This window comes from Cygnus olor, chromosome 13, assembly GCF_009769625.2.
Source record: "Cygnus olor isolate bCygOlo1 chromosome 13, bCygOlo1.pri.v2, whole genome shotgun sequence".
Lineage (NCBI taxonomy): Eukaryota > Metazoa > Chordata > Aves > Anseriformes > Anatidae > Cygnus > Cygnus olor.
Genome location: NC_049181.1, coordinates 17,570,444 through 17,590,899, shown reverse-complemented (window position 1 = coordinate 17,590,899; position 20,456 = coordinate 17,570,444). Strand labels below are relative to the sequence as shown.

The 20,456-nt window shown below is 40.1% G+C and overlaps 1 protein-coding gene across 9 annotated transcripts in view; it reads left to right on the top strand.

Annotated features, from left to right (window-relative positions):
- The window catches only part of ATRX (ATRX chromatin remodeler), an 86,085-nt gene continuing 65,629 nt past the window's right edge, over positions 1-20,456 (top strand). For 2 of the 9 annotated variants that reach the window (XM_040572673.1, XM_040572672.1), the window contains exons 1-6: positions 35-313; positions 10,522-10,634; positions 13,737-13,792; positions 15,127-15,179; positions 16,866-16,990; positions 18,270-18,389. In XM_040572673.1, coding sequence (XP_040428607.1) covers positions 294-313; positions 10,522-10,634; positions 13,737-13,792; positions 15,127-15,179; positions 16,866-16,990; positions 18,270-18,389 — 487 coding nt within the window. In that variant the 5' untranslated portion in view covers positions 35-293. Of the gene's footprint in view, positions 314-1,050; positions 1,080-3,067; positions 3,164-10,521; positions 10,635-12,350; positions 12,483-13,736; positions 13,793-15,126; positions 15,180-16,865; positions 16,991-18,269; positions 18,390-20,456 lie in introns of those variants that run through there. The other 7 variants (XM_040572681.1, XM_040572677.1, XM_040572676.1 and 4 more) reach the window with 6 other exon arrangements.

The window sequence follows — 20,456 nt, the reverse complement described above, 5'->3', positions numbered from 1 at the left end:
CGCTGATGTAACCATCCCCGCCACCAGTCAGAGCGGGGAAGCCGGGACCGTGACGTGAGCGACCCTAGCAACAGCCCCCTCCGCCGCCGCCCAATTGGAAAATCGCTGGGGGCGGCAAGGAGCCAATGGGAGGCGGCGAAAGGGGAAGGCGGCAGGAGGCAGGTCTCCCTCAGCCTCCCTCCGACAAGATGGCGGCGGGGCTGGCGATGGCGGCCCTAACGGCTTTGTCTCCTTCCAGCGCCTGAGCCCGGGCTCGCCCCGGCCCGGCCGCCCCAAGCAGCGGCGGCGGAGACATGACCGCGGAGCCCATGAGGTACGGCCGCCCGCCGGCCCCCGCCGCGGCGAGAAAACGGCCCTGAAGGAATCGAGGCGTGGGGGGGGGGAATCCGCGCCCCGCTCCCGCCTCATCCGCGGCCCCCGCCGCCGGGCGGCCTCGGCGGCGCCACCGCCCGGCCCGGCCCGGGGCTCGGCGGCTCCTCGGCCCGCCTGGGGCGGGGCTGCGCTCGGCCCGGCCCGGCCCGGGGCTGGCGGAGGCCGGGCAGGGGGAGGGGATGGCGGCGGGGGTCCGGGGGAGGGGACGGCGGCACCACTTGGCGGCCCCTCAGGCGGCGGCGGGGTGCGCCCCGGGGAGCGGCCCCCCGGGGGCAGGGCTGGCGTGGGGTGCTCCCTCACACGCCTCCCTGCATCCCCGAGGTGCTTCCCCCTCAAGGTGTGTCCCCCCCGAGGCGTGTCCCACCTGAGGTGTTTCCCCCTCCCGGGGGCTCCCCAAAATAAATAAGCTCCCCACACTAAACAAACGTCCCGAGCCACCGTTGACGAGGGGCTGCATAAAGTACAGCAGCTGCCCAAGCCCCTGTTAAAAAAGAGACGCCATGTTAAAGCGTGAACGGAGTTGGCTTTGTATGGTTTCGGTTTATCCATGTCTCTCAGGGGTCTCTGCTCGGTGCTGTCAGTCGCACGCAAGTGTGCAAAGTGCCTGAGGAGGTGTGTAAACAAGGGGTGAGCTGCTGTGTAAACAAGGGGTGTCGCCGCTGGGCCCTCGCAAATGTTGCCTGTTTCTTCGATATGATAACGTTAGGGTGAGCATCACACATCCTAGGTACTGAAAGTCGGTAAACTTTCTCCTCTGTGTGTATTTGTATATCTTCACCCGTCTCAGACCTGAGCAGTTCACAACCACCATTTAGTTTCAGCCAAAACTTAGGGGGATGGTAGTTCTTTACTCTTGGGTACAACTTGGTTTTAAAGCCTTACAACTTCAGAGGAAATTATATATGTGTAATTAACAGAAAATGTTTACAAGACGATCGTCACCGTTACTGATGTTGATCACATGCTAGATGCAATTCATAAGCATTACAAATACGCGTTATTTGATGCACGACTTCCCAACAGCTAAGTTTGTTCAGCATGTTGTCTTCATTTTATAAGACAGGGATTGCCCATCTCTCCCTCTCTTTATTACTCCTTTTTTTACCCCATGTTCTTAAAGTACTTTGACAGCTTAAACCGGTTTTGTGTTGGATCAATTATTTTATGTGTAGACTGAAATACTAGTTGGCGGATTTTGCTTCTTTTATCTCCAAGCCTTGAAAATCAAGGGTAGAGTTTGATTTCTCTGTAGCAGAAAGAACTTGCCTACTTATATTTATTGACTGCTTTACAGTCATAATTAGTATTGCATGTTCTGAAAAACGCTCTTCCATTTGGACCTCTCTGCTTTTTATTTTATCATGGCTGTTGTTTTTTTTTCCCGTTTTCCAATATTCTGTTTTGTCTTCCTTTTTTATCAACCTCTTGTTCCTGGTGTACATCATGAATGTTTTGTACTTAACTCTTTCCATGCTCTTAAATTGTCATTAGCACAGTAACTGGCATGAATGCCAAGAGGCTGCTTTATTTTATGCTTCAGTGGAATTAAGAGGATACAGAAGCTCATACCTTTTCCACTCAATTTTTCAGATTACCTGCAGACAGAAAGGTAAATGGGATTGTTGCAGAGTTTCATTTGTATCCTCAAAGAACAAAAAGTATGTGCGAGGTAGATTTGAGATTGAATCTGTCCCACGTAGTAAGCGGGCCCTATGACAAACTATTCAGTAGTAGTATGGCATCATATTTTTTGGTGCTCCAGAGGTTTTTTTTCCTGTTCATGAACTCAGTTCTCAGTCAGTCCAAATGTTTTTGGTAATCCTTACCCCACACGGAGCTCATCTTGAAGAGTTTGTTTTTACTGTGTAAGAACAGTTCTGTGTTAGGAAGTAGGCATGATGTTGTCGGGTGCAATAGGGTTTGTAAGCTGATGAACACATTGCAAGGGCTTTTTCTTATTTATGTCAATTCAAGTTCTAATAATACTGGAGTTAGAGAGAATGAGAGGGAAAAGAAAAGCACCGTGAATGAGTCCTTGATGTGGTGATGTCTTGATGGAGAAGCAAAGGTGCTCTCCCTGCCTTTTGTTCACACCCAGACACACACAGATGCACACACATACTTCTTTGCTCCCATTTCTAGCAAGACCTCGCACACGCGCACACACTTTGCTCCCATTTCCAGCGAGACCTGTTGGCCTGGCAGCTGCTGTATTGCTGTCAACCTACACTGTATCCCTGCATGTTCATTTCGGCTTCTGGTATCTGCTTGTTTAAGAAGTGTGCAGAAACACAGCTAGGGGATTGTTGGTGGAATTGTTTAGAGGGTATGCAGGCAGTAGAGTTTCGAAAATCTCCCATTACTTCTGGAAGATAGACTTTTCCTGTTTAAAAGGAAAGTAATTGTTCTATACCGGTTCACCGATTCTGGAGCATTCAAGTTACGACACAGGGAATAACCTTATTTAATTTTAAGAACCCAGGAATCTTCTGCATCCAAATGAGAAGTTTGGAATGCTGAAAAACATGATGAAAACTGGAGTAACTGACTAAGAAACATAAAAATTCCTGCTTCTGTAAACGTCAATGAAGATACTTGGACCAAAGTTGTATATAAAACTTGATTTTATTTTATTTTTTTTAAGAGTGGAGGAATTTTTGTCATAGTGACCTGACCTGTTCCTACCATTTTGTAGATCATACTGTCTAAGCACAACAACAGAAAAGAAGAAATGGATCTTACTCCCTTGGACTATTGAGGAGGCAGTGTAGTGATACCAAGTAATAAGCTGGTAAAATAAACTTCATGTCAACTTTTTATGTGTCAGACTTTCCAACTTGCAGTATGGTTTTAAGTTTTTGAGTCCCTTGAATGTCTTTGTCCTGAATGCCAGTCACTACAGGGTTGTATGAGGTGTGCTATTTAATGCCGTAGTAATCTAACAGGAAATAAGTCCGGAGTAATCATCCACGTTCTCTGAAGGTACAGTGGAAGTTAGCAGTCTTCTACACAGCCCTGTGAGATGGGCGTAAGGAGATCCATTGCTCTTCAAGAATCAAAACGTTAGGCTGGCTGTCATCTTCTCTCCTAGATGCCCCTGAGCCAATGCGTTCACACTGCTGAAGTGAAATCCCTCTGAGGGAGAATCTTCCTGCAGTGGCTGTGTTGTTTCTGTTTCAGTATAGCCCCGTCTCTTAGGGTTTTGTGAACTTTATCTCATGGTCTCTATAGGGGTTGACTGAAGGTACCTTCATTTTTTGTGGAATAATTTACTGTGATACAGGGATACCTTGACACTATTGTAACTTGAAATTCCCATTTTCATTACAGACGAGTATAAGATTCCACGTGCACTCGCGACCTCTGCCAGAAGGGAGGAGGAGTTGGTGCTTTTTACTTGCGTGTAACCCGCCAAAAGGAAATGTCAAAACATAAAATAATACTAACGTGTTGTGTTCTCCATAAAAACAAATGCCTGTGACAAATGATGTTTCTAGATGGGATTATTAGATATGTCTTGTATAAGCAGGGAAGCCTAGGGATAGTGCTAAACCTCAGGAAATCATGTTTCGTATCACTGGAGTTTGTGCCCGTAGGTGGTTTGGAAGTACGAATTGGTTCATGGATAGGTCACTGCAAGTTGTTCTAGTGGTGAGTCAGGAGGGAAAAGATGAAATTGACAAAAAGTCAGTGGTGAATATAATAGAAGGTTTTATATTGACTTTCAGAGATGGTAGGTAAAGCTCTCCAGTTTACTAAAGAAAGAGTACTAAGCTGTCATAATTGGTTACAACAACTAGCCCCAGGCAGTTGTCATGCAAGATGGATGATGGATTGATTGATGTTGTTTTTTAATTATTATTATTTTTAAAGAAAAGGAGTGAAACTGAAAATCAAGACCTTGATTTCCCAGGTTGTTGCCAAGTGCCAATTTCAGTGCTGTTTAGGCAGTTTATTTGTCTGAAAGCAGTACAGTTGTAGGAATTTGTCTCAACACATCCAACAGTAGAAGTCTTGTTGGGTGGATATATCGATCATGTAAAGCGAAACAAAAACTTTGGCAATAAATTCAGCGTTGTTAGTGTGGCAAACTGAGATGACGTTATTTTGGAAAATAAAAAACTTGTGTTTCAGGAATATTATAAGCCTTAAAACCTGATAACAAACCTGATGGGGAGTGTCTGGAAGACTTTAAGGAACACGCTTTATTTCTTATAGTTTGTAATGAATAAGGTCTCATTGAGAGTCTTTGACAAATTCCAGAAAATGGAAGACAAGTGAAACAAAGGAGAAGGCAATTTTAGAATTAGAGGCACGTGATGTCATGGGATGGAGCCCTTCTTTTCCTTTAAATGAAACATACTTCCACTTTTTTAGGAGTACTTTGTCTTGTAGGCTAAGTACATGGTAGCTTCAGCTTCCTTTCCTGAATTAATGCATGAAGATACTCAGTTTGCCATGATTTTTGTCTCATAAAGATGAAAACACAATATTTAGGTTTTCAAAGGGTTGACTTCAGTCAGTGATTTTAAGTTTGCAGACTATTTTACCATGGAAGTTACAGACTTCCATATTGCAAGCAGTCAAGCCCACTAACAAAGGAGGTGTGTGTGTATATTTAAAAAAAACAAACTTCACTCTTCACCGAAGCGTGGTTACTCAGCCAAATCATGTTACGGTTGTTTGGGTACCGTCTAAAGAAAAAGAAATTGTGTAATTTTCCTTGGATGTGATAAAGGGTCTCTTAGCGACTTCGAACCATTCCCCTTGTGTGTCTGGAGAGAACTAATTCTGTTTACTTGTCTGAGCCTGTTGTGCTGTGCTGACACTCCAGAGTTATTTCATCCAGATCATCAAGTGTCTTGAACTCTGCTAGGTATCACTTGATTAAGCCCCTGTGGATCAGAGTCAGTTCTAACCCAAATAAGAGGGAACCTGCGTTAATGAAGCCTTAAGAATAGAAGCTGCGAGTTCAGTGAAGTGCTGGTGACCGCATCTCCTTTCAGTCAGAGCTGCAGTGTTCAGGTATCTCCTGGCTGTGTTCGATCCAGTAAGTGCAGCGTGGTGCGGTTCTGTCTGACCGCAGGAGAACTCGTTTGCTGCGAGAAAGGCCAAACGCTGGAATTGGTTGTCGAGAGGTTGTGGAGTTTCCATCTGGAGGTGTCCAGAGCCCGGCTGGACGTGTTTGTGGGCAGCCTGCTGGCGGGGTGTGGGGCTAGCTGATCTCCAGAGCTCCCTCCCAGCCTAGAGGTTGCCCTGCTCCTTAGTCTCCCTTACCTGACCAGCTCTAGCCTAGCACGATAGCTCAAGTTCAGGTATTGCTGCCACTGAAGTTCATAAATCTCAGTCACCTGCGCTTGCAGAGACATTTGTACAATGAGCAGTGATTAGGGAAATGAATTCAGCAGAAGGAACAGTTACTTCTAATCTGGATTGGTTTCAGCGCATGGATCACACCAATTGTTGTGCTGCAGTGGAGGTGGAAGGAAAGAAGTGAGTGTGGCACCAGGCGTTTGTGGACGGGTGCTGAGGGTTTGTGTCCTTGGGCAGCGGGGCCAGGTCATGTCAGCCCAAACGCACTGCGAGAACCCTGGTTGTGAAGCTGCACTTGTTTTGGTGTGACTGGTGTATCGATACAAGTATTTTGCAGAATAGTCATCTGATTTAAGCTATACTATATCATTTTGCTTTGCTCTTGGAAAACCATTGCTGAGTTTAAAAACAAAACCACAAAACCCAATAAAAGATAATAGTGCTTTATGGCCCTGCCCTTGTAAAACACATGCTCGTGTTCAAGTGTTACAACAATAGGCTGTTTTATTTTCTGGTTATGTATTTTCTCTGAGAGAAGTAGGCTTTTTTTATGGCACTTAGGTGTGTTTACTCCTTTTCTGATTAGGGAGCAGCTTCTTTTGTAGGTTTTTATCATCTTTCTCCGCCAGCAGTTTTGAGCCATTTCATTCCTGTGTATTCAGCCACAATGTTGATGCATTTTTGTATGAAACTACTGTACAGGCTCTGCCCTTTTAACTGAAATCGTGGTGTTGGGGCAAGTCTAACACCTCTCGTTTCCTTCAGGAAAATCTTTTATGAAGGTCTGCAGGTGACAGAATAGTGGCCTGATTACATTCAGACTTAGGCAGTAGGGCAGCAAATGACGCTTTTTAGGGGGGGGGAAGGAATGCCTCCTAACAGTTTTGGAACTGGATGCTTAACTAAATGCATTAATTTCAGCTTTCTTTACGGTAAAGCAGATATTTTTAAAGATGGTTCTATTAATAATGCCTTAGAAATAGGAAAAGTTAGGAAAAATGGGTTCTGGTCTCTTTGAGAGGCTTGGGTGCATCTCTGCTAGCACTTGACATCAGAAGTGCCTTCGGTTGCGTTGGGTCAGCAGCACCAAACCTTCCTGTGTCCTAACACACGCAGTCTGTTTCGCCTTTTCTCTTGCCATTGTCTTAATTAAAACATGCAGACTTCTGCTGTGGGTTGCGTAGTTGTCATTCACATACGGTACTGTTTGAAGGAGAGGATGCTAGTCTGCAGTTCAGGGGTTTTAAAGAACATCTGGTTTTAATTTTCTGTATTTTTTAAGGATTGTTTAGTTTTGTCCGCTTAATAGTTGTTGCTCTGCAGTGTTTCTTTTCAGCTTCCAAAGTGAAAAATAATTGGGATTTCACTTGAAGCAACTGTAAAGATGGATTAAAAAACTTGTGCCCTTGAACTACTTTTAAGGTGTGAACAAAGATTTCAGAGAAGTGCTGAGTTTAAGGCAGTTGAGAACTCTCAAAGTAAGAAATCTGCAAGACATATTTGTAAACAAACTGAGATAGATACAAAGCTGGGAAGCGCTCCTGTACCGCTGACTGCCAGAGCCATCTGAAATTCAGATGAGCAGCACTTAGGCTAAAAGTTGGTGGGATGCTGTGGAAGAATGGGGAATTCATTTGGTGAAAGGAAAATAGTTTTAAAACGTTCTTCTAGATCTTGACGGTAGATGGGGCATTCCCCACCTCTGCTTTCAGGGTGCCTGAGGAGAGCAGACAGAAAACAAATGCAGTAACAAGTTTTCTTATGGGGTAAGTGCAGGGGGATGGTGGGTGACAGCCAGATGGAATCAGGTGTGGTGTGTCTTGGCTAGCTTGATGAGGATACCACACTTCCACCTCTTCCCCATGCCCCCACTTCCTTTTTCTTCTCCGCTCTTCTGCTCATTTGGAACATCATTTAGCCTCCTGCATGGTTTTCCTGATGCAGACTTTGTTCTCACACTGAGGGCCGGGCCTGCGCTGGTTAAGCTTACAGCACTTGCTCTGAGCTTTAGGTAAAAAATTGTGCTCTTGCACAATAACTTCTCAAGGTCACGAATCAGGTTCATGGCCAAACCAATAATAGTAGGACACCTCTCCTTTCATTGCCGTTCTAATTAGGCTGAGCAGTGTTGAAATAGCTCTAGACTGGTGGTGAAGCTGTTTCTTTACATGTGAGCCTGGAAGCTCTAGGAAATAGTGTAGGCACAGTCGATTCACGGTAGTGGGAGACTGCTTCCCTTAGTGCTCCTGAGATGCTTTGAAGTTTTTAGGCTCCTGTGTATTTTTTTAGTACCCATTTTAACTGTTGGGATGAATCTGTTGAGTCAATTTATGACAATACATTACAAGGAATAAGGATTTTGTGCAAAAGCATTGCCCTAAATCATGATTTCTTTGTGTTGAAGTATATTAAGTGTAAGGCCTTTACTTAAATTTGACCTACTACTACTAATACAGGCTTATGGTACAAAATGCTGAATAATCTAGAGGAAAAGCAAGCTGAGGAGGCTCTTTAGTATTAGTTTGTAGATTTTTTCGTGTGTCAGCATGAATGCTTTTGCTCGGAAAACAATACTTGTAGGCTAGTTAGGATAAGAGACAATAGCTGGCTGCTGATCATGTTCCAAGTTGTTGGTCACAAAGATGCATGCACAGTGTTCTGAGTGTTTTATGTTGAGAAAAATAATATAACTTGGCTATAGTTCTCATTTTATTTTCTAAGATGTTATTACCAAAACAAGTTATTTATAAACTAAAAGAGCACATGCTTTATAAACTAAATTCCACGTGCTTTTTTATTAGTACCAAGGACTAACTTTGTGTGGCCTTTGTTTATATGCATTAATTCTTCACCTAGAAAGGAAATTAAATTTCTTTACACACTTCTACTATCAAATAATCCTGAGCAACTATTTCATTTTTTTAAACTTAATGTGAACAAATCATCATTTAAGCTCCTTTCTAAAGAGCATGCAGTCTCTTAAAGCTGAAGTGTGCGTACCACTGTCATCTTCTGCAGTGTTTTCCAGGTGTGCCCTCCATCTGTGACAAGAAGGGAAGCACAGGTTCCAGGACTGGCAGTTGCGTAGCAGTGTGCATCTGGTAGTTAGAGCCGAAGACCTTTAGACAGATTGAGAGACCAATTTTAAGATGCACTTGAGAATAACCCAGGCTTTGTTACTGTCTTTCAGAGTTGCTCGAGCGATTGATGGTATATAGTCCAAAATTACAGTCTCAAAAGAAAACTGTCCTTGTTCACAAAAATCTCCTCATGACAAAATGCAATTTTGTTTTGAGTCCTTCAGAAAATCATTTTAAACATTTTTTTTAAGATGGATGCTTAATGCTGTTGTACAGACAGTTACTTTTCACTGTTTTAAGTAGTTATTTGAATTAATATGATGATGCCCTCTACACGTTGCTCAAGGGATCTCTCACCTCCATGTTTATTTTTTATCAAGGGGGAGATTTTCCTTAGCAGTAGTAGTTAATTTGAGAGTCAGGAGTTAATAAATTTATTGATGTGTTCAGAAAAACAGTAGAGATGCTAAAGGTGAGAGGATTGAGTTTCTGATAAATATTCAAAAGATCCTACAAACTGTAGAACGGGGACAGAAAATCATATTTCCTCTTACTATCAGAAGACTGTTTTGGAAATAACAAGGAGATTAGAAAACAGTGAAGAGAAGCCTCTATCCTTTAACTGGGTTAACTTATGAAGAAGATAGTGCAGCTCAGCAGTTTGGGAAGCCGTATCTAATAGCAGATAAGGTATGATGACTCAGACATATCGGCTGGCAGATTTCGGAGAATTGATAGCGGCTGGGAGGGAAGGAGAGACAAGCAGCCGAGAGTGGTGACTTCTGATAGCGGTGGTCTGGGGGATGGCTGCCCTTGGCCCTGGTCTGGTACTTGCAGTTAGAAAAACACACTTGTCTCGGGAAATTGTAGAAGCTGTGGGTGGAAAAAAAGAGTCTGAAATAAGCAACATGAAATGTGAGGCAATAAAGTGTTCATCATGAGGAGGTGTACCTGTTTAACAGAGACATAGGGGAAAAGTGGGGCCTTTTTACTGCATTGAGTAGAGATACATGGCTACCGGTTCCTGGTGTCTGAAACTGCCTAGTGAAAATTCCCAGGGTAGTACACTGTATAAATTAATTATGAATACTGGTACACAAAGATCATGACATGATCTGATCGTACCTGGTTGGTTTTCAGCAGAACTAATATAGGATACAGTGTGTGTGTGTGTAAATGTGTGAGGTTGATTTACTATAAGGTTTGTGTAAGCATGTAGATCCATCACACTCAATGGACCTGTTATTTACATTGTAGATTAAAAAAATACGTATATTATTTGTAGAGCTTTATATCCTCAGAGGTTATTATTTTTTTAATAATTAATTCAAGATTTTTTTTACCTGTTCAGCTTCGTACCTCCTTAGATTCTTCTTACAAAGTAGAATCTTAGTTTTTCCACTATGTTCATGTCATAGTAGCATTGCCACTCAGATTTTTTTGAATTTTTAAGTCATGTTTGTCTAGCTTAAAACAGTTTAAAATATATTCATTGTTTCCGTTAACATGTCCCTAGTGCTTTGTCAAAAAGGCTGCACCTGTGTGTTTGCTTTCTTTTTTCTAAACACAATGTTTAATAAAACTACATCTTTTTTTAATTTTCTTTGATATTCCCCTTGTGGAACCAAATGTTTGGGCAATAATTGTGTTTCTCCTATAGGTATGTATTAATCGGGACTTACCATCTCTTCTTTCAGGCTTGCTGGACTAGTGTGAGATCTGTAGGTAACTTGAAGTTTTGCTTGTATTTTGACAGTGAAAGCAAGTTGAATACATTGGTGCAGAAACTCCATGACTTCTTGGCTCACTCATCGGAAGAATCTGAGGACGCAAATTCTCCTCCAGCATCATCTAAAAACAAAACCATAGGTAAAAAGACATTTTTGTTTTCAGTTTGAACATACATATGGTTTTGAAGTCAAATAGCTTTGGTTGTGATTTCATTATATCACACTTCGCTGGGGCAATTATGCCAAGTCCTAATGTGATTTAATCAAGTGGCAGTATCTTGATAAATATGTCTAGCCTTTGATGCAATATTTCGTTCAGTTATGAACGTTTTCTTGTGAACGTTCAGTTATGAACGTGAATAGAGCTGATACTGGTGGTGTATTCTACCTTCTGTGAAACATGAGAAGGCAAACATGCACGTGTTTGCTGTGGTAGGGGTTCCGTGTTCAGTTTTCCTCAAGGTTTAAGGGCGGTATTTTATTTCTTCTGCTGAAGTAAAGCTTTTGTGGTCCACGTAGTAGAGGAAGAAGTTTTTAAGGTTGTGCTTCCGTAATTACTTAAAAACTATTTCTACATTTAATCTGGAAACATTAGAAAACAAAAAAAACAGAGTGCTATAGTATGTCAAATTTGGTGTTAGAAATTTTTACTTACAAGTTGGAAATTAGTAACAAATTGTAAATGTTTTATTTTGGTTACAGTAATTAAAAAAAAAAAGTGAAACTATTTAATAACAGTACCAAGTACAGTTTGTTTCCAAATTTAACTGGGACTGGGTACAGGTACACAACTTTTCAGACTCTGCTGTTCCATGAGCTAAAAATTGTGCTGAAATGATAGGGTGCAGGAGAATGAGAGTGTATTGGCTGTGCTATGGAGTTTATTTTCAAACTGTTGTCACAAGTAATAAACCTGTGTGTACAGCTTTTCATTCAGTATTTCATCTTGAGAGTCTACTGCCATGTGGTGCTATCTGCCTTGTGTCAACGTCCGATTAAATGTTAACATTGGAGAAAGTATCCCACGAATAATTTCTTAAACAGAAGAATAAATTAAACTGATGGAGATGTACATATTTCCAAGTGAGATTTAGCTGTGGAGCATACTGTTTTGAAAGAAATCTTTTCCCTTTATCCACTGTGGTTATGAAGTAGAATGTGGCTACTTGCCTCAAAATACAAATTTACTTTGAGACAGAGGTACGCTGACTAATTAATAGCAGACATGCTTCAGTGTTGTTTTTGAGATTTTATTCTTTAAAGAGAGAACATATTAAAGTTGAAAAGTCAAGAATTAAATATTAGGAAATGCCAGAATTAACTGTGCAAAGTTACTTCCCCTCCCGGCTTTCAGTGCATAATTTTAATGTCTCTAGGAACTACACTATGTGTATATTTTTTTTACCACAGAACGCTTATTCAGTGTAAATACTGGACAAGATTGGGGCCAAATCAGTTGTTCATAGTCAGGGATCTCATTGTGTTCCAGAATTTGGAGGATATATAAATTATTAACTGGAGTGTTGTAAGGAGAGAGGTGGTGATGATGATGATGATTGTTAGCTGTGGCTCAAGGAAGCTGGAGCATGTCCTTGCCACACACACAGGTCAATTGAACACAGGTCAATTGAAATATGAAACAGTTGCCCGTTGAGCACTTGATCTTGTGCACTGCTGTGGAGTTAACTGTACTGTAATGCTTAGGTTGTAGGAGTAATAAGTGAAATTACACTGATATGACCCTGATTCTGGCTTTTCTTAATTTTTGAGCACTTGATTTTACAGCCTTAATAATGTTTCTTTATCCTCTCTGCATTCGAATCGGATGTCTCCATCTACATTGCGTGGGTGCCAGCAGGAGGATCACTGAGAGCGTAGGAGAGACTGACTTCCTGCTCTTGTTTCAAGTGACCAGCCCTGGAGCAGCAGTCACAGGGGAAATCCTGTGCTCCCGTAGCCCTGGAGTGGATGGAGCATGTGCAGTTTGGTCAGCGCTAGGAGCTGGGAGGGGGTGCAGCATGCTCGGTCATAATGCGGGGATGGCGCATGTACAGTCCACTCACATGTAGAAGCTGAGATGAGGGAGCATGTTCAGTTGCTTTCGGGAACAGCGCACGGGCAGTCAGAAGGCAGAATCTGCAGACTTTATCTACCAGAATTGAAAAAACTTGTACTAAGCATATACAAACTGTGTTATCTTCAATAGATTTAGTACTTGGGCAAAACTGGTCAAAAGTAGAAGTGACGCAGGGTCCCATCTCCAAAGGAAATGGAACCCTTCTGCCAGATTTCAGGTTCTCCCCTCAAAATGGGGGAAAGCCACTAATATTCCATACAGGAGATTTTATGTATTTAAAGGGGGCAGGGGCAGAAGCTTTGTTTATCTGTTTTGATACCCCTCTCCAGCTTTGCATGCAGAAATGGCCGGATAATTTAGGCTAAATTGTTTGGTGACATTTTAGCCAAAGTCAAATACTCAGCATGAAATTTTCTATTTATTTATTTAATATAAATTACTATAGTTTTATTTTTTCCCCAAGAGTAAAGGATCAGGAAATAGTAAGTTGCGATGCCAGCAGTCTCATGCTATTATCACAAATGGTAATGATACTCATCCTGTAATTACACTATCACTATACTTGCATGTTTCTTAGTAGTGCATTTATTAAAATAGTGCTATTACTATGTTTTTGAGCAACTTTGTATGAGTATCATTAAACCACTGAACTAGAAACTCCCCTCCATCACCAGGACTGGTGGAAGGAACAGGTAGTCATAAGTTACCTGTCTTTAGGTTTTATATTCCACAGGTACTAAGATCAAGAAATGAGCATTCTCTATCATACACTGTTTTTTGTGTGCAGTTCCATGATCCTAGACTTGAGATGGTGTTTTTAATGTCAAAATGTGTAAGAAAAATACTTAACTTCTTAGAGTTTTAAAAAAACATACACCGACTCTATTATCCTTGCATATACAGTTGCACTCTCATTTCTTCAACAATGGGAAGGCTCTCTTTCAGCCCAGCAGCAACTTAAAAAACTGAAAGTAATTCCTGTATGGTTTCTGTGAAATTTATGCCATGCAGTCAGCTGTGTTTTGCTGTTGTGCAAAGTTCTGTGGAAGTTACACAGTCATCTTTATTCACGCTGATGAAATATAAACAACACTATGAGATGCAATCTGAAGAACTGCTAATATTTCTTGCATTTCAATGGATTCCCTTCCTTTCTCTCTGTAGGTGAAAGTAGAGAACCTGAGAGCAGTCCAACATCAATGGAGAACAACAGAGAAGAGGTAGGAATAAAAATGCTTTTGAATTTTAATTGTGTGACTAGTACAGAATGTATGGTGTGTAGGAAACAGAGTTCACTTGGTTGCTGTTTACAATAAATGCTTAAAGAATGTTGTCAGAACCATATGCAGAAAATACTCTGTCTGCTGAATAGAAACTTTAGTTGTAAAATATTATAAAATAAATTTAAAAGTAAATTTAAAATTGTGAATGATAATGTGATTTAGGCATATGCAAGCCATCTTGCTTCTCCCTCATCCCCATCTTTAAGTTATTGAAATACACAAGTTTACTTGGATGATTTCACTGTTTTTTCTGATGTACAATAATTCCTGGGTAAAATGTCTCTAATGCACTTCAGAGAATTAATTTATGCTTACCTAAAGCGTGCAGTTGCGTTTTTGCTAGGAAACACAGTGTTGTTAATTTATTCAGACTGAGTGTATTGCAAAGTGACTTCTTTTTAAAGAAATTCAGTTAATATTTTTCTCCTTAATTCTGTTCTTTGAATTGTTTGTAAACAGACTCCTATTTAATTTTTGCTTAAAAGAATTGGTCTCCCTTGTTTACACTCGCACCATATTACTCAGATAACAATAGATGCTCATAGAGCTGTGTAAGCTACTGCAGCACTGAGGTGCTGTGAGGAATCCCAGTGACTTGTATAAAAAGTGAAAATGTGCAGCAGTACGGAGACAGGTGTGTGTGCTCAGTGTCGTTTTACACTGTGAGGTGAGTTAGACCATTCTTCTGTGCGTTGATCGTGGAAGAGTTAACGTTGCAGTGAAGATGCACAGACTTAGAGGCCCCAGACCTGTTTGTGATTCAGAATGGTCATTGATCTGACCTGTTCTTTTCCCTGCTCCCGAAAGCTGAGGACTTGCAGCACGTTGGTGGGAGCTGACAATTGCAAGGGCAAAATTTCCTCAGTTTCATGGAGAGAGTGCTTGAGATGCGCAGTGTCTTTCTCTGAATGTCTCAATTTACAACAGCACTTTCTCTTAATTCTCTCAAGATATATGGTTAGCGAGGTTTGTGAGCATTAGATTAGTGACTTAGAGTTTGGTTACACCTATTTTAAAACATGTTTGTAAAGGAATTACGACTCCTTGGAGTCTTAAGTCTGCTTAAACTAAATCTATGGGTTTTGGTTAACCGAACTGGCTTGACTATTGAAATTGTGTCACTTTTTATTAATGCTTCTATTGATCTCTTTTATTTTGTAAGAGCCGGTGACTTCTGAGATGTTTCAGTGGTGTTTGAGTTAATGTAAGAAGCTCGTTTTGTTGACAGGTGTCATGGTCATAATGCAGTGACTTTTTTTTCTTGTTTTTAGGGCAGCAGCTCTTCAGAAAGAACGAAATCCTTAGGATCATCACGTTCAAAAAGGTTGGTTCGGAAAATAAAAGGAAATAAATTACTTTAAATCATGTGAAAGTATTGCCAAGTCTTTGTACTATGCCAGATGCTTTTGGTGTATACCAGTTTAGGTCCACTAAGTTAACAGAGTTCTGGTGAAACAAATGCCTTATAGCACATTTACAATTCCAATAGTCTTTCAGGGTCAAGAAGCTAAGATCATAAAGCTAATTTTTTTTATTTATAACAAGATGACAAGATTATCCTGCAGCTTCAGGCTCTTCAGGACAAAGGTGCTTATACAATTACTTTACTCTTGCTCTTTCAACACATGGGATTCTCCCAAAAACATAAGCTAGGGCATACAGAAAAAAAGCTTTATGTACCTTATTAAGAGACTGTAGAATCAAAATGTGCTAATAAGTTGTCCTGTGCAGCAGCTGCCATTTGCTGCATCTCTGCATAATCCCTTTTTGCTCTTTGATATAAAAAAAGTATGGAGTTAACTGTTTACAGTTTGAAGAAGACAAATTATATGTGACCTAAATAACAGCAGGCTTATTCTAATAGAACTCCTCATTTTTTACTCTCAGCTGATGCTCATTCAGGTTATGTCCTTCATGATTTTTTCCTTCGTGATTTTTTTTTTTATTATCCTAGTATGCTGTGTAGATAGGTGAGCTCTTCCAAGTGCACAATTTGAACATCTTCCTTCTTACTGCTCTTAACTTAAGCGGTATATATCTCTTTTCAGTCTCATATTTATCCAAGTTTGTTTATTGTATCATATCTGCTGGAATTAAATAACACTCTTCATTCTCCCTTTTTGTATTTGGCTTGATTCTGTATTTGCAAGTGTGGTTTCATATTTGACTTTAATTTCTCCCTCATCTTCTGAATGCAGTCTCCTGACAAACTTTTTTGTTTATATAATTTTGGGAGTTTTGTTTTTGCTTCCTGTCTATCATTAAATGTAGTGTCCCTCATACACTTAACACACTGTGCCTGATACTGAGAAAAACAGCATCCTGCACTGACCTAAGTAGTCTTTATTACCTTCAGTAATACTCAGGTATTACTGAAAATTATTGAAATTACGCTCATTTTTTTCCTGCCCTGACATAGTGTATTCCTTCATGTTAAGGTGTTAGTTCTGAGTTACTTTTGTGTGAAATTCTGGAGGCTGATCTCTGTATTCAACAGTCAGCTTTTTAATTTGTTTCTGCATTTCCTTTATTTCATTGCAAATGTCTCTTCTGCCAAGCTGCTTTTTGTCATTTGCTAATATCTGTGTGTTCTCTTTGGGCTGCCTCTTAAACTTGGAACCATGTATAACATTTCTGAGTAGACATCCACTTGGGTTTCATTCTGGCTTTTTTTTGTATTTATAAAAATGTGACTTCCTGTATACCTTTTTAAAAGCACGTGAAACACTGATATGACCAAAAAATCATACAGCAAATAATGTGAAACAAAAATCCTTTATTAGTATATCTTTCTATTTCGCATAGGAGAGAAGAGTTCCTTGTCCTAATAAGAAAATTACTATACAGCTTACTTACTATAATAACTCAGAGCATCCCCCCTTGTGTTTTAAATGAATTAAAATAGAGGTTTCCCCAATTAGCATGGTATTCTCCTTGCAAAGTGCAAGGCCTACCTGTGTCACAGTATGTACTATTTGTCACAGCATGGGTTTTTTTTCTGTCTATGCAGGAAACCTACAATTGTAACAAAATATGTCGGATCAGATGATGAACAAATCTTAGATGAGACTGTAAATGAAGATAATTCAAATGAAAACTCAGAAAATGATGTTGATATGAAAAGCTTGCCTAAAGGTAGTTCATGTCTTTCTTTGTATCTGAATTCAGCAAATTAGCGAAGATTATGATGCAGCGTAAATATTTAATTAGAATGCACAAGTATTAGTAAAATACCTCTCCTAGGTCCTGTTGGCTTTTATGTATAAACATACACATTCACATACGCCTGCAAACCCCTCTGCCCTACCCCTGCACCAACACTTAGAAGAGGAAGTCCTGTTTCCAAGCACCTTTAATTTTGAACCCAGCATTCTGTAATACGTGGATATACCAGGATGTGCTGATGGCTTAATTTCAGATGTCTATGGCCATGTGTACAAAACCACCATATAGCAGAGAAAATATTTCTGTTCTTGGGTAGAAGTCTCAAGCTCTGTCACTTGCAAGTCTTACTTATTTTACTGTTCTGTTTTTGGAGGTTATTGAGAAATAGATCAACAGAAGTAAAACTGAATGTAGGGGGAAAAATTTAATTGTTAGATCTATTTTTAAGCACCCTTTTAAATACTTGTTACTATAAGCCTACATCCTGTTCTTCTTAACTATAGTGTGATTTTGATTAATCTTCTTCATTTCTTACCTCTGAAAGTTACAGGAAACATTGGAGGTACTGCTACTGTTTACTTCATGAGTAGCAGTCATTAAAACAGTCACTTGAAAATTACTTTTTTCAGAATGTTGGATTATTTCCAGTGTCCTCGCACCAAAAGTATTAAAACTAAGCTCTAAGTAGGAAAGATGTTTTTTAATTCACATAATTTTGATTATTACTGTTCTTTGTTTAAATAAAAAGTGATTTTCTGAATTTTACTAGGGTGAAAAAAGGTTTTATTCTATTGTTCTTTTATTTATTACATGCTGAAATAAATTAACATGAGGGAAACTGGGTAGAAGGGGGAAGAGAGAGAGAAGAGTAGTTACTTTTAGGCTTCTACTAGATTTAAGTGACCTAACCCAAGCTCTTTAGTTGCAGCATTGCACTGCAAATTCCTGTACTGAAAAATTCCCAGCAGTATGATAATCCACTTCTGCACATATCCCATCAGGGCAGAGAGCATACAACTTGCTCCTCATAGCCTGTTCAGTCTTTGGCTTTTGTCCTACAGTTACAAAATGGACATAGTTTGAAGTGTGTGGTGTTTAATTTTTTTGTGCTGTGAACACCTGTGCATTTAAAACTGTCAACAAATTGCACTTTTTTTTAAAGGTACTATGTTGGCATTTATTTAAACAAGACTCTTGCACTTCATTTGGATGTGTAATGGTTTCCAATTTCTAAATGGAATTATTCTAGGTACAGTGGTTGTACAGCCTGAGCCAGTGCTGAATGAAGACAAAGATGATTTTAAAGGGCCTGAATTTAGAAGCAGAAATACCGTTAAAATGAAACCTGAAGCTCCCAAAAAGCGTGGAGGTAAATACAATTTAAAACATTTATTAAAACGGGTTTAAATTGCTGCTTATGACCACATTTGGTACATCTAAAAATTGTTCATATTTCTAATAAATTATCCTAAAAATACCTCCACTCTTCTGGCTTTTTGTTCATTAAGGATTCTAGCTGGCTGAAATTAGCCTCCATTGCTGCCCCTGCAATGCAGCAGTGAAAGCTAAGATTAGCTCTCATTACACTTCTTATTTTCAGTAGCTATAGGATGCATCATTAGGTACTCCATATGGACCCTTCTTACTTTGTATTGAGAACAGTTGCTTGCTTGCAAGCAGGTGTTAATGGTTCCTTTTTTAAGGAATTATGTTGGAACAGCATTGGTAAGGGAATGGTCACAGTCTCACCAAGAAAATGATTGTGTTTGAGCAGGGGCACGTATAGACATAGCTACCAATCAGTGAGCTAACGAGAAAGCTGAAGCCTCTGAGAGAATTCAAAGGCTTTTTCTTGTTTATTTTTTTAAACTTGGGGGAAATTCCCCATTGGTGGGCCCTTCTAAAGATTATTTTTGAGAAGCTGCTTTGCTAGCTTGGTTTTTCATAACCTCTACTAAAACTCAGAAGAAGTTAGGTAACTTCTAAGGATAACAAATTCCTCTCTCTCGTATTTTTCCAAAACTTAAGGGGGTGAGGGGGGAGTTACGTACAAACTAGCCAATAAGAAGTCAGGTATTTTCTTTAATACTTCTAGCAGTATCTTAGTTCACACATGAGCAGCAGTACCCAGGATCCCAATTTTTCCCATTGTGTTGTATGAGATACTCTCTTTTAAAGTCATTACAATTTTGTAAGTATTATTTCTGTCATATGTGGTTGAAGAGAAGTAAAACACAACTGCGAGGAAATTTGCTTGTGCATACGCAGGGGGCTCATGCATGTGTTTAATCACATTTTGAGCACTAATGCTTTCTGTAAATTAATCTTTGAAAGTTCAGATGTATTAATAGAAGACATCCTACTTAGCATGTAGGGAAATACTTTTTACATTTGTGTTTATAACAATTTACAAGAGGTCCAACGGAAGTCTTCAGGGCTATAATATCAGAAAGCTAGGACTTCTGCTTGAGTTTTGTGGACCGTGTGCGCATCCTCAGGACAATTCATAACTTGCCCTTCCAGCTTTATTTTTCTGACCCTAGAGAATTTGAGGGCCCTCGTTTGTGTATGTGGACTGGTTACTCACGTGCTGATGCCTTGCAGAAGATAATTATTTTGGAAGGAATAGCAAGAGTTTTAGACCATGCCTTTACCCAGGGCAAGCTCAGCTATATTTGTGTCACTGCTGGTAATCTTTGTATGACTTATTTTTAAAGCTGTCCCATATATGTGTTAAGCTCCTGTTGACTTCGACTGAAATGGAATAGGTAGTGCCTTCTCCTTTGTTGTCCCCATTTCCAGAACATGAAGAGTAACCAGGAGAGAGTTGTGGCTACTGCCTACCTCAAGAACAGCTGGGTTAGGAATATATCTAAACAGTTGTGCAGAAAAGATAGTGTAGATCCATTTATTCTGCACCTGCTGCATGCAGCAGGTTTAGTTAAATGACATGGCCCTCTACCTTTCTCTTGCTGCCACAATGAGGTGCCTGGCCTGCGCACATGCAAGATTGATCATTACAGATTTAAGCAGGCAAGCATGTAGTCCCAGCTGCTCGACATCCTGAATTCTATGCACAGCATGAATACATAAACAATAACAAAAAAAAATTAGGAAGAAAAAAAGCCAGTGCATCTTGTTTTTTGCAGACTGCATCGACACATTTTCATTAGGAGTTACGTGTCTAGTTTATGTTAGAAATGTCAGTAGTAATGGAACTCTCTTGCCTTTCTAGCATCCAAATGGTCTTACCCAGTACTCTTAAAAGGCATTGTGTCAGTCCTTATTTGCAACTTTTGTGTCTGCAGAATGGTTATGGTTGTGTTTTTACTAACAAGCTCATAGTTAGGAATGTTTTTTTTAAGTAGTTTCTCAGTATTAATGAATAAATAGTTACTTCATTTCTTCGGACCTCCATCATTTGTAGTAGTAATGT